Here is a 14,238-nt window from a genome sequence, read left to right on the forward strand (position 1 = left end):
ACAGTGAAGATCTAGGCGTGGCCACATTCTCCACCCCTCAAATACTCACCTCATCTAACCCCTTCACCTTAATATACCCCTCACCTTGGCACTCCATGGATCTTCTTTCTTTTACCTGGATTTCCTTTTACAGTCACACTTCCAGTATACCTCAGTGTCTTTTCACTGCCCTTCCCGTATTCAGCACTGTGGCTCAGGGATAGACTGCAACCACAGCCTCTCCCTCTGTGCTGAGTCTGACCTATACATATTACACACACATTAGGGGCCAAGACATTGGGGAAATGTAATGCATTTTCCTCACAGAGCTCCTGCAGTTTCTTCTGCTGACTCAAATGTGTGTCAAGTTTTTTCCCATCACCCTGCTGTGTGCCTTGAGCTCCCCTGGCAGCAGTGGACATTATCTCTGCTCTGTGACTCAGACACATACAAATAAACCAGAGAGAGAGGGCGAGAGACACTATGGACAAGTGGGTAGGATAGAGAGGATAGAGGGGAAGGCAGACAGAAAGACAGGCAGACATCTAGACAGACTGGGGAGTGAACAACTGCACACTTAGGGCATAACGTTAGAGAATTGAGAAGCAGCGGATGTCTATATGTTTGCATAGGATGTGTAATCCCGCCTCTTTCTTCCCTCCACCCCTCAGGTTCCACCAGTCCTCCAAGTCTGGTATGTCCAGCAACGTGCAGCCAGGGGCCAAGGGCGAGCACCTCAGGGAAGAGATGGAAGAAGCAGCCAATCGAATGGAGATCTGTCGAGTCAGTCTACATCTCCCTTTCCTCGCTCTCGTTCTCTTTCTAACGCTCCTCAAGATGTTTTCTCTGAAATCGCTGTTTATTTTCTGAAGTTATCCTTTTGTATTTTTCCAGGATCAATTATCTGCAGACATGTACAATTTTGTGGCCAAAGAAATTGACTATGCAAGCTACTTTCAGACAGTAAGGACTGAACGGTCTCTCTCTAATAGCACTCACTATGTCTTCATTGAGGTACAAACAGGGACATAGAAAATACACTAATCTCTCTCCGTCTCTCTCTATTTCCCGTCTCTCTCTCTCGGTCTCTTTGTCTCTGTTTCTCTTTGTTTCTCTTTGTCTCTGTTTCTCTCTGTCTCTGTCTCTGTCTCTGTTTCTCTCTGTCTCTGTCTCTGTCTCTGTTTCTCTGTCTCTGTTTCTCTCTCTCTGTTTCTCTGTCTCTGTTTCTCTCTCTCTCTCTCTCTCTCTCTCTCTCTCTCTCTCTCTCTCTCTCTCTCTCTCTCTCTCTCTCTCTCTCTCTCTCTCTCTCTCTCTCTCTCTCTCTCTCTCTCTCTCTCTCTCTCTCTCTCTCTCTCTCTCTCTCTCTCTCTCTCTCTCTCTCTCTCTCTCTCTCTCTCTCTCTCTCTCTCTGTAGTTGATAGAGGTGCAGGCAGAGTACCACAGGAAGTCGTTAGAGCTCCTCCAGAATATTCTGCCTCAGATCAAAGCCCACCAGGGTGAGTCTGTCTGCCCAGTGCCCACCCGGCCCTCACTCATTATTACACACACATTATGTCAACCCTGCAGTAGGAGCACTGGTGCACATCTTCTCTCTATTCATCATGGTTGATCAATTCTGTTTAAATTTAGTCCGTTTTGGAGATGGAAATTAAATTTGGGAATTTGAATTTGAAAAGGGACATTTCTTTTTTTTTTTATGAAGACGTTTCAATTCATGAATGGGATTTCAATTAACTCACAGAATTTCTGTAGTTTAAATGGAACTGAACCCAACCCTGATATTCACAATGCACCCATATCTGTGGTTGCAGTATGCTTTTCGTTAACTGTTTATGGATAATTTAAAGTCAATAGGGACTGCTCAGAAGCTATAGTGTGTGTGAGGCAACCTTAGTAATAACCTGATTAACCTGCTGACTGTGTAACCTTGGTGCTGTGTGTGTTGTGGTTGACAGAGACCTGGGTGGAGAGGCCGTGCTATGGGAAACCCTTAGAGGAGCACCTTGCCCTCAGCGGGCGGGACATTGCCTTCCCCATCGAAGCCTGTGTCACCATGCTGCTGGAGTGTGGCATGCAGGAAGAGGTCAGTGTTTATTCCACACTATCAGTATGTCTTCCCATTACCAAGTGACACCATACTGATTAGCCTAACCTCCTGTGTCCCTGTCCCATTCCAGGGCCTGTTCAGAGTAGCGCCCTCGGCCTCCAAACTGAAGAAGCTCAAGGCGTCTCTAGACTGTGGGGTGATGGACGTACAGGAGTACTCTGCAGACCCTCACGCCATCGCAGGTGAGTTGGCAACCCAACACTCCCAAATACATCACTTCCTTTCACTCTGCTCTGTATTATCATGGCAGCTGACATTGTCATGGAGATCGTCTCGAAACCTGCCCCTAGTCTGTTCGGGTTATCAAGGGCTCCCTGTCAACCTAAGAACTTCAACTTAGGTCTTATACACAGCCTTCTTAAGATCCTGGCTGTGTGAGTACCTGTGAATACACAGACCCTGAGTGAGCCTTGAAAAGAATCCTCTCTGAATCGTCTTCCGTGTTCATTTCGATTGATTCCATGTTAACCAGGGTGATACACAGAACCAGCACCAAAAGGAAAGCCCATTTGCAACCCTCTCCTGAGGGGAGAGTAGTACCAAGGCTGATTCATGTCCCACGCCATGCCACACATACAGTTGAAGTCGGAAGTTTACATACACTTAGTCATTAAAACTCGTTTTTCAACCACTCCACAACTTTCTTGTCAACAAACTATAGTTTTGGCAAGTCGGTTAGAACATCTACTTTGTGCATGACACAAGCAATTTTTCCAACAATTGTTTACAGACAGATTATTTCACTTAAAATTCACTGTATCACAACTCCAGTGGGTCAGAAGTTTACATACACTAAGTTTACTGTGCCTTTAAACAGCTTGGAAAATTTCAGAAAATTATGTCATGGCTTTAGAAGCTTCTGATAGGCTAATTGACATCATTTGAGTCAATTGGAGGTGTACCTGTGGATGTATTTCAAGGCCTACCTTCAAACTCAGTGCCTCTTTGCTTGACAACATGGGAAAATCAAAAGAAATCAGCCAAGACCTCAGAAAAAAATTGTAGACCTCCACAAGTCTGGTTCATCCTTGGGAGCAATTTCCAAACGCCTGAAGGTACCACGTTCATCTGTACAAACAATAGTACGCAACTATAAACACCATGGGACCACGCAGCCGTCACACTGCTCAGGAAGGAGGCGTGTGCTGTCTCCTAGAGATGAACGTACTTTGGTGCGAAAAGTGCAAATCAATCCCAGAATAATAGTAAAAGACCTTGTGAAGATGCTGGAGGAAACAGGTACAAAAGTAACTATATCCACAGTAAAACGAGTCCTATTTCGACATAACCTAAAAGGCCGCTCAGCAAGGAAGAAGCCACTGCTCCAAAACTAGACTACGGTTTGCAAGTGCACATGGGGACAAAGATCGTACTTTTTAGAGAAATGTCCTCTGGTCTGATGAAACAAAAATAGAACTGTTTGGCCATAATGACCATCGTTATGTTTGAAAGAAAAAGGGGGAGGCTTGCAAGCCGAAGAACACCATCTCAACTGTGAAGCATGGGGGTGGCAGCATCATGTTGTGGGGGTGCTTTGCTGCAGGAGGGACTGGTGCACTTCACAAAATAGATGGCGTCATGAGGATGGAAAATTATGTGGATATATTGAAGCAACATCTCAAGACATCAGTCAGAAAGTTAAACGCTTGGTCGCAAATGGGTCTTCCAAATGGACAATGACCCCAAGCATACTTCCAAAGTTGTGGCAAAATGGCTTAAGGACAACAAAGTCAAGGTATTGGAGTGGCCATCACAAAGCCCTGACCTCAATCCCATAGAACATTTGTAGGCAGAACTGAAAATGTGTCTGCGACCAAGGTGGCCGACAACCCTGACTCAGTTACACCAGCTCTGTCAGGAGGAATGGGCCAAAATTCACCCAACTTATTGTGGGAAGCTTGTGGAAGGCTACCTGAAATGTTTGTCCCAAGTTAAACCATTTAAAGTCAGTGCTACCAAATACTAATTGGGTGTATGTAAACTTCTGACACACTGGGAATGTGATGAAAGAAATAAAAGCTGAAATAAATCATTCTCTCTACTATTATTCTGACATTTTACATTCTTAAAATAAAGTGGTGATCTAACTGACCTAAGACAGGGAATTTTCACTAGGTTTAAATGTCAGGAATTGTGAAAAACTGAGTTTAAATGTATTTGGCTAAGAGGTATGTAAACTTCTGACTTCAACTCTACACTCTACACACAGAATGGTGGCACAGCTGTTGTGGTTTCCTCTGTGCCATCAGAATGCAAGGGACATCCTGAAGTCCTGGTCCATCCTTCACATAGAATACATTCCCAGGAGGAATAGTAGCATTAGAGACCTAGACCTCATCCTCTCTGTTTATCCGTCTAACTTTCACTCACCCTCCTATTGTCTCATCCCAACAGGTGCTTTGAAATCCTACCTACGGGAACTCCCTGAGCCACTGATGACCTTTGAACTTTATGATGAATGGATCCAAGCTTCTAAGTCAGTGTCAGTTTGTAATGGTGCCGCCATTAGTTGATGTCTATTCATTGTGTTTGATTCATACTCTGTGCTGCTGATTCTTTATTTACTCGAAAAGTATCAGATAATTTGATGTGGGGTTTCTCTTTCACGCTAAGCTGTTATTTTGTGGTTTGTCTGGCAGCATTCAAGACCAGGACAAGAGACTCCAAGCCCTCCTCACAGCCTGCGAGAAACTACCCCTGGCCAATGGCAACAACTTCAAGTGAGTCGCCCTATCTGGGTTTCGCTTTGTCTCTGTCCCGCACCCATTTCACTCTTTCTTGGCACTTGCCTGACCATTAAAAGATTTCAGTTTCAATCACCTTTCACTGTTTCTATCCTTCGCTGCTCTTTTCACATCAGCTGTTGAACTGAACTGGTGCAGAGTTCATTGTAGCCTTCAAGCAGCCAGAACTGGGTGTGCTTTTTGTGTTTTTCTGTGTTGGCTGCTTGATCAAGGATAGCATCATGGAATATTGTTTGCAGGAGCTTGACATGCGATCAAAAAGAGTGGGAGTAGAGGGTGTACGGGTGAAACAGAAATCCAAAGGCTGACAGACCGCAGTGCTTGTCAGTGTCATCGTTGAATCTCACTTAATGGGCTTATTTTTAGGTTGTCTTCTTTCGCGAACACCTGTCAAACCTGTCCTTGTCATAGCCCAATTGAAATGAGCTGCCTGGGGGTTCTGTCTGAACAATCGGTTCATCTTAGATGAGCCAGAAAACAACAAGCTGTAGGATTCAGAGATTTGTCAGCCAATGCAGTAGACAGTACGTGAATGATCATGATCGAAAAAAAACATAAAGGTATTGTTAGTTTTATTGTTTCTTTTTCAGGTATTTAATCAAATTCCTCGCCAAGTTAGATGACTACCAGGATGACAATAAAATGACTCCTGGGAATATTGCAATAGTCTTGGGTCCCAACCTGCTGTGGACAACGCAGGAAGGGTAGGACTTCACCTATCTTTAACACACTATTTAGCCACACCATAGAGACTATACATAAAGTACCTTATTATAAAAGCATTTCCTGGTCATTGATAATGACTTAAAGAGATAAAACGGTCCAAATTAAATCATACTCATATCTCCAAGGTTCAAGTTAATAATTTCCAGTGTTGAACAGTTGCATTGAATTCACTGTCTGGCAATCGCTCTCCATCAAATTAAACTGACTCCTCCATATCTCTTCCTCTCCCTCCCTCCAGGAGCATTACAGAGATGATGACCACTGTGTCCCTGCAGATTGTAGGCATCATTGAGCCCATCATCCAGCACGCCGACTGGTTCTTCCCTGGAGGTGAGAGAGGACACAGTGTCTGTTCAGCCTCTGTAAGCCACGGCCGCCTATCTCATCCATTAGAATGTAATACTGTTGCTTTAATGTCCCTGTATCACCCTCTGTACGTGGGTAAATGGAAACCGGCACTTGCTCGTACATATACAGTATGACAGTCAGTCAGCTTAAGTGGCCGTAGGAGACCTATTCACAATTTTAAGAATCAGTTCTTATAACGGGATACATGTTTATTGTCACAAAAGTAATCAAATCAAATGTATTTATATAGCCCTTCTTACATCAGCTGATATCTCAAAGTGCTGTACAGAAACCCAGCCTAAAACCCCAAAGAGCAAGCAATGCAGGTGTATAAGCACGGTGTCTAGGAAAAACTCCCTAGAAAGGCCAAAACCTAGGAAGAAACCTAGAGAGGAACCAGGCTAGGAGGGGTGGCCAGTCCTCTTCTGGTTGTGCCGGGTGGAGATTATAACAGAACATGGGCAAGATGTTCAAATGTTCATAAATGACCAGCACGGTCAAATAATAATACCTCACCTATCGCTTTCCTCTCTCTCAGAGATTGAGTTTAATGTCACAGGAAACTATGGCAGCCCGGTCCACACCAACCACAACGCCAACTACAGCTCCATGCCCTCTCCGGATATGGACCATTCCGATCGCAAGCACAATGACCAGAGCCGACGTCCCCTCAGTGTGGCCACTGACAATATGATGCTAGAGTTCTATAAGAAGGATGGGTAAGAAGATCCGACTCGTGTTGTACCTGTCTTGCCCTACCTTTTCCATCTCTCTTAAATCCCTCTTTCTGAAGTCAACTCCCTAACCGCCTGTCTTCCCTTAATGTCCTTGCTGAACACTCTTAACTGGAACATGAACCATTGGACAACAAGGATTACTCGTGATGTTGGTTATTGCAGTAGAGTTCAGAATGAAGGATAGTTGTGTTGACATGTTAATGGGGACAATGGGCCTTTTGAGGTATGGATGAGCAGATGGAAGCTGATGGCTTGATCGACTAGTGAGAGATTTGAGTGTTGTGTGAAAGCTATATGCCTTAGATATAGCATCATGCCACCTTTCCATGTCAATAGTTTTTGTTTCTATAATAATATAACCCCGTACACTCAGTGAAAAGGAGAGCTTAGTAAAGAGTTCAGTCTGGGTATGAGAGGGGTGGAGAGAATGTCACTAAATTATTCTTCATCTTGGGTGAGAGCGAAAGAGAGAAATGCACTAAGACAGACAGAACAGGGAGCTCAGAGAAATATGTTGGTCTATGGTGGTGCAGTAAGCAGTCTTGTGCTGTACGGAGAATTAGTTTCAAGTCGATCATGTTTTCTCTCTCTCTTTTCAAAATAACTCTCTGTCTTGTCGGCCCCTGTTCAGCAGACGTCTGAGCCCCTCAGCTCGGGGGCCACGTAAACCCAGCTAATTAAACTTGGCGAGGACTGTGTTGGGACCAACACACTGCTCTCATTAGAAACACACGCCCCTCCAGATGGAGCAGGAAGATCAGGACAAGGAGAATTCGGCCCCCTAGTACAAACTGAGACCAATGAGGAAGTAGCATTCCCAGAGTTGATGTCCAAATTAAAATCCATACCTCTGTTATGGTTTTACTCACCCTGGGCCTTTCGCTAAAGCACTATGGGAGATGTCATGCCGTGTCCTTGACCGTTTCTTTGCTTGGTGTGTGAGATTTTCAATGATTCCAAAAATATCTGAATATTACGTAGCCTTTAACCATCCATAGCTGTACATTGCTTTTTTTATAGTAAACAAGCACATTGACCACTGCTGCAAGTGACTTCCTGTATGTTGGTGTTATTTTGGGGTATTTATTACGTCGGTGGGGAAATGTTGCCCTAATTGGTTAATTGGCTCACTGTTAGGACATGCTTGGAGCTCTTTTGGGAAGGAATATCTTCACACCTCAAATCCCTTACCTCATGACTCCCAGCATGACTTCCATCCCGCATAACCCGCTGCAATCCAAGCCTGAAGGCTTGACCTGGTGATCCTCCATCTTGGATCCAACCCCTGACCTGACTGCTCCCCCAGTTGCTTTGATATACATGTCGTGATGCTTTGAATCAATTAACAGAGGTTCTCATGATCCTTACCTTTTATTGTGATGTTTTTGTCCTACCAAGCAGCGTTAGGAAAATTCAAAGGTACTGTACTTACTCTGTTCTTCTCGCTGTTTACCCTTGTCTGAACTGTCTGTGGAAAGAAAGCCTCTCTCTGTCATCATTTGTCTGTCCCAGTAGTATTCCAGTCATGATTATTCTATCGTCCAAATGACACACTTGTAATCCTATAGTTCAACATTCCCTACAGGGTGCTGTTGACAGACAGTGCTGCCAACTAACTGTTGTCAAGTTCCTGTGTGTACAATGTTTTCACACTGTGTGGTTTATTTACTTCAAATGCATCGTGGCAATTTCTGACATTTGATGTACTCGTTTGATTTGCTTTGACAAGTGCAAATGGCAATAACAGGTGCCAACATTTGTTTGTCACACAGAGACCAACCATACATACACCCACACTGTGACACATTATTACAAATGTCTCCTTTCCCTAGTGTGTCTATGCATACTGTTCGGTAAGGAGTGTCCTGGCGATTGGGAGCACTACAGGATGAGTCTCCCTGGGCTTGGCTGACCGCTGACCACTGTATTTGATTGACTGTGTGTGTCTGTCCCTCTGCAGCATGGGGGTCAGGGTGATGGACACTTCTTGGGTGTCGCGCAGGGGCTCGTCGTCAGTGCGTAAAACCTCCTCCACGCCCCCGAGTATGCAGCCCCCCCTCCCTCCCTCAGATGCTCTCATACCTGAGCAGGGGGAGCTCTCTGCGTCCCCCTCAGCAACCCCTCCCGCTGGCAGCGACCGTGCCAGGTAAGGCTGTTGTTGCCCCCACCCCCCACTCCAATTTACCCCAATCCTCGCGTCCTGAAACTTACATCGACATGGCGTTGTCTACTTTTTCTGTCTGTTTACGTCTTCTAATTCTCTTTCCCATGCATCGTCTTCACCTTTCTGTGTACCAACGCCCAGTTTCATGTCAAACTTGGTTTGAGCTTGTGTGATGTTGTTTTCGTTGTGGTCCTTGTGCTTCAGAGTTTCTAGAGCCCTTTTAAGTAAAATTTGTGCTTGTTTAGTTTCATATACAGGTTGTACCAGAGGGTTGTTTTTTGGTAGAAGGATATAAAGTATTATTTTTATTCGTTTTTCAGATAGCACTTTTTTTTATCCATTACCCATTTTATCCATTTTTTATCCATTCCATTACCCATAAAATTGTAACAATGTGAGCAAAGAAAAGGCTCACCTCATCTCAGAGGTAGCTTGCCAATGCACCGTGTACATGTTTTTCATTTTTTATCTATCAGAACAGGTTTCATTAACGCCTAACAGCCTAACGTTACTCCTTATAGTCCAAAGACGATTACACGTTCTGTTTAAAGGCGATTTGTCTCTGGAAGCCAAAAACAGCCAAATACTTCATCTACCTTGAATCGATTCTCAATTGCGGAATGGTCCTAGAAACATAAATCCCTCTACTTTCATGTCACATCAAAATCATTTCACAACTGCTAAATACCTACTTACTGTTTTTACTGGTTTTAACACAGTTGCAGCCGACAGTATTTTTCAGTGACAACACGTTTGTGGCTTCAGTCTTCCCTTTACACACACGTGTTTGGAGATGCAGATAGCTTATTAGCACACACACGCCTCTGTCTTCCATCTGTTTTCCGTAAATAAGCGCTGTCACATGGAAATATGGCCGTGTGGGAACCCTAACCCTATAAAGGTGTAAGTTAACCTTTTGTTTTTTGAAAAACATTTCTTGCTGATATGAAAGATACGTTCCTTATGTTTCCTAAACCGTACCGCGAGTGATGCGTGTCAACGTTTAGAGCAACCATTGGGGGCTCGTAAAAAATTTCCCTGGTCACGGCCTCCCGAGTGGCGCAGTGCTTGAGGCGTCACTACAGACCCTAGTTCAATCCCAGGCTGTGTCACACCCGGCCGAGACCTGACATGAGGCTGTGCACAATAGGCCCAGCGTCGTATGGGTTAGGGGAGGGTTTGGCCGGCCGAGATTTCCTTGTCCCATCGTGCTCTAGCGACTCCTTGTGGCGGGCCGGGCGCCTGCAAGCTGACTTCGTTCGCCAGCTGGATGGTGCTTCCTCCGACACATTGGTGCGGTTGGCTTCCGGGTTAAGCGAGCAGTGTGTCAAGAAGCAGTGCGGCTTGGCAGGGTGGTGTTTCGGAGGACGCATTGCTCTCGATCTTCACCTCTCCCGAGTCCGTAGGGGAGTTGCAGCGATGGGACAATTGGATTACACGAAATTAGGGAGAAAAAGGGGTAAAAGTATATATAATAATAAAAAAGATATATAATAGTAATAATTCCTGTTCAGAAGATACAATCGTCAATAGGCGCTAAAGCAGTTAGCGTCTATGAATGGGATATGCTCATGTAAGATGGAAAAAAAATAAAATCTTGCATTTGTCAAGCAGTTTTAGGATTTGTGCTGAATGAATATACTGTATGGCATGGCCTGTATTAATGTTTTTCCTTTGCTCTTTTTTCTTTTCAATTTTTCTATTTCCTTAGACCTCTCTCTCCTCACCCTCTTAACACGACTCTGTGCAACGTTGGTCGACTAATTCCTTCCCTGATACAAAAACCCGCACTTTTTCCCCTTCACACTTAACTGCACTGGTTATTGAGTGTTCACAAACATGCCAGAATGGCCCACTGGACTTCCTCACATATAGTATATTTTTTTATACAATGCTTTTCGTTCCACAACAAGAACGTGCCAATATTGGCCTCTTCCTGACTCAAGAACAATTCAATTCCCTGTGAAATCATTTACATTTTTATCATTGCAGCTCCGATGATGCGTCATCCACTTGGTCGGACTCCTGTTATGCCTACCCCTCTCCGGAGGAGGAGAGTCCCCCTCCCCCTTACCCCTCTTCTTCCTCTTCTTCCTATTGCTACCCACCTCCTCACCATTTCTACCCCCGAGCACCGCAGTGCGCGCGCCCTGTCGCCCCCGGTCCCGAGTCCGTGCCTCCCGGGCCGTCTACCCCACCTCCCCCACGCTGGTCTAACTATAGCCCTCACCCACTGCCCCCCTCCTCGTGCCCCTCTCCCTCTCCCTCCCCACAGCAGCTTGATATCAACTCTAACCCCAAGCCCAGCTCCCTGCACCTGCCTAAACATAGTTCCCTGGCCGAAGCTCTGCATGCGCCCCCACCGTCAGAAACTAACGTCTCCCCCCTCTACATCAAAACCCCCCTCGTGCTAACCCGACACGACCCGTCCCTCGTTTCCCACCCCCCTAACTTTCCCCTGTCCACACCTCTTCCGTGGGCCGCCTGTGCCTGTAGCCGAGAGAGAGGAGCCAAGCTGACTGGGTAAATACTATGTCACATCGTCCGGCCACTCCTAGAACCAGGACACAAACTCAGTCTTCGTAACACACACAGGCCTGGGTGGCTCATAATGACAAGAGGAGGGATATTGGGAGACAAACGGGAGAGTGAGAGAGAGGGAGCTGCCTCCAATATGCCAACATCCTGTTTTATACATTTTGTTCATTTTCTCATTCTGTTCTATTGGAGCGTTTTAGTACCTTATTTTACAGGAGGATGTTGCCAAGCAACAAACAATATTCAAAGCTCGCAGCGATAGCAGAATATAGTGGGTGTTAATGAGTCATTTTAGTGGGCCCAGTTGGCCTTGGATGGTAGTTGGCTAGTTTTGTTTTTGAATAGGAATTGGATTTAGTGACTAAGTGAAAAATATGGATGGGCTGGGCATGATTCCTAACCAATCATTGGCCTTCATCGGAATGGGGTCTTTTACATCAACAGCCATAAGGAATGTTTCAATGGATAGCTCCACCCTAACTCCAAATCCCTCCAGTCCCAATCACCCATCCTCATCTGCTGTCAATAGGAGGGGGAATTTGGAGCTGGGAAAGCTGTCACTCCCATCCTATTATCAACTGGTTAGGTTTTTTCCTTCAAGCTCTCTAACCATTGACATTCTGGCTGCATAGTGCCATAAAAGGCAACAAAAATCTATTAAACCTACAGGCTTGGGCTTTGGGGGGTTTATGCGCCACTGCAATATAGCTGGTAGTGCGTATACTTGCAGTAGTGAAAGTGGTCACTCAGATTATTTGACGTTGAACTACTGGGATTTTCATTCCTATGGATGTCATGACATGTGCAGGAATAAGGTCAATATATTCCACCTGATTGGCAATTGTTAGCTAAATGGTGTTCACTGCTTACTGACAGGCAGTGAACATGGACACACACACACACACACACACACGTGCATGCACACACACACACACACACACACACACACACACACACACACACACACACACACACACACACACACACACACACACACACACACACACACACACACACACACACACACACACACACACACGTGCATGCACACACAACCTGAAGATGATGCTATGAAAATGACATATTGTTGTTCATATATCCTTTTCGCCTCCCCAGTACTCTGATGAACAAGGAGCTCTCTCCAGTGATTGGACAGAAGGGCTTCCAGGGAACAGCACCCTCTGGTGGGCCATCACAGCCCTCTTCTGAACATAGCCCTCACACCCTGAGAAGAGGTACTGATGGAAGAAGGTTGTGTGTGTGTGTGTCTGTGTGTGTGTGTGTGTGCGTGTGAGGGTGCGTGCGTGCGTGTGTGCGTGCGTATGCATGTGAGAGAGACTGTGCTATGTACAAAGCAGCCAGAGTGTTTTGTTTTAGCTGGTCACCTCTCAATTACAATCTGTGTTGCTTTTCTCTCACACTTGGCATTCTGTCTGGTCTCTCCACAGCTAAAAAGCTGGCCCCCATCCCACCTAAGCACTACTCTCAGTCTGGGGGAATGTCTGACCAGTCCACAGGTCAGCCCTCTCCAGTCAGCCTGTCCCCCACCCCTCCTAGTACCCCTTCCCCGTATGGCTTTGGCTACCCTCAGGGCTACGCCACCATCGGCTCTCCGGGACAGGCCCAGACTGCCACCCTCTCCTCCCCTCCCTCGCTAGCCGGCACCCTCACCAAGGCCAGGCCCACTCCCAAGCCTCCCAGGCAGAGGCCCAGCCTGCCCCCACCGCAGCCCCCCAGCACCCCTGGCTCCAGCCCCCAACCCCTGGAGCATAGTGGTGGCCTGCTGGATGGATTGTCTCCTGGGGAGAGCATGTCCACAGGTAAATGCTTCAATGGAGTTTCTACACACTAGGAGCCCGCTTATACACTCTCATCTCTGGTAAAGGTGGAGCGTCTCATTCTCCAGTGTGCCTGACAGCATTTTAATCATAGAATTAATTTAATAGGATCTCTGTGGTTTTAATGTGGTTTCTGCAAATGGAACTATTTTCTGTCATTTCTTTAAATGACTGATACTTTTTGTGTAAAACTGCAGAGAACAGGTTAAAAGATTCTAATCAATATCTCTTATCTTGTTCTTCCATATTTTTCATTATTTTGTCTACTATTATCGTCTGCCTACAGCGGTATGAGGCGAATGGTTCAATATGGGCTAAATGTGAAAGGGCCTTTTAGGGTAAGCAGGAATTCCAGTATTGTACTAAAGCCTCACCCTCCCGCCCCTCCAACCAACCAACCGTCCGCCATCCTGGCTCACTGTGGAGCTGCATGGCTCCAGCTCTCTGTATATATACCTGTATACATGACGTCTCATATGTATATATCTATATATCTCTGAATTGTTCAGTCCACCACTAACCAATTTCGTTGCCCTTTGCATGGTGGCTGAGACTGGCGCGATGCATGGCTTGTGGATGTGTCTGAAAGACCGTCCACTGACTCCACTTCACACAGAAGATTGACGTCATTTTACTATCCCCAGAAGCTTTCTTTACTGTTTTTACCCCGAAACCATGCCACATCCCACCACTGTCCTCTTGCTTACACTCTGCAAAGTCACCCCCCCCCCCCCCCCCACTTCCTGTTGTCCACTCACTGGTTGTTGTCCATTTCAAGTGTTACACAATGGATGTCATCATTCTCACATGACTGTGAGATCAAAGACAAAGTATAAATGTTTGTGGTGACTGCGCTGGACACTGTTGGGGAATTGATGTTATCCACACCTTGAACAAATGTTCTTTCTTCACATGAAATTTGCAGTATTACAAACCTACCCCGAGCACCTCCCTGCTGTGTGTAATGCATCATTCAGCATTGACGTAATCACGTCTGGGAACAGACTTATTCTAAGCAACCCTTATTTTCTCTATCTCTTATTTTCTATTCTCTTCT

At 45.7% G+C, this 14,238-nt stretch overlaps 1 protein-coding gene across 7 annotated transcripts in view; it reads left to right on the forward strand.

Annotated features, from left to right (window-relative positions):
- The window catches only part of LOC129829250 (rho GTPase-activating protein 44-like), a 124,796-nt gene that overhangs the window by 99,695 nt on the left and 10,863 nt on the right, over positions 1-14,238 (forward strand). For 2 of the 7 annotated variants that reach the window (XM_055890941.1, XM_055890938.1), the window contains exons 7-21: positions 651-762; positions 874-942; positions 1,394-1,475; positions 1,935-2,062; positions 2,157-2,268; positions 4,481-4,562; positions 4,726-4,806; positions 5,421-5,534; positions 5,795-5,886; positions 6,443-6,623; positions 8,040-8,060; positions 8,602-8,787; positions 10,798-11,328; positions 12,460-12,578; positions 12,792-13,163. In XM_055890941.1, coding sequence (XP_055746916.1) covers positions 651-762; positions 874-942; positions 1,394-1,475; positions 1,935-2,062; positions 2,157-2,268; positions 4,481-4,562; positions 4,726-4,806; positions 5,421-5,534; positions 5,795-5,886; positions 6,443-6,623; positions 8,040-8,060; positions 8,602-8,787; positions 10,798-11,328; positions 12,460-12,578; positions 12,792-13,163 — 2,282 coding nt within the window. Of the gene's footprint in view, positions 1-650; positions 763-873; positions 943-1,393; positions 1,476-1,934; positions 2,063-2,156; positions 2,269-4,480; positions 4,563-4,725; positions 4,807-5,420; positions 5,535-5,794; positions 5,887-6,442; positions 6,624-8,039; positions 8,061-8,601; positions 8,788-10,797; positions 11,329-12,459; positions 12,579-12,791; positions 13,164-13,467; positions 13,520-14,238 lie in introns of all 7 variants that reach the window. The other 5 variants (XM_055890942.1, XM_055890939.1, XM_055890940.1 and 2 more) reach the window with 5 other exon arrangements.

This window comes from Salvelinus fontinalis, chromosome 30 (genome assembly GCF_029448725.1).
Source record: "Salvelinus fontinalis isolate EN_2023a chromosome 30, ASM2944872v1, whole genome shotgun sequence".
NCBI classification, from domain to species: Eukaryota; Metazoa; Chordata; class Actinopteri; order Salmoniformes; family Salmonidae; genus Salvelinus; species Salvelinus fontinalis.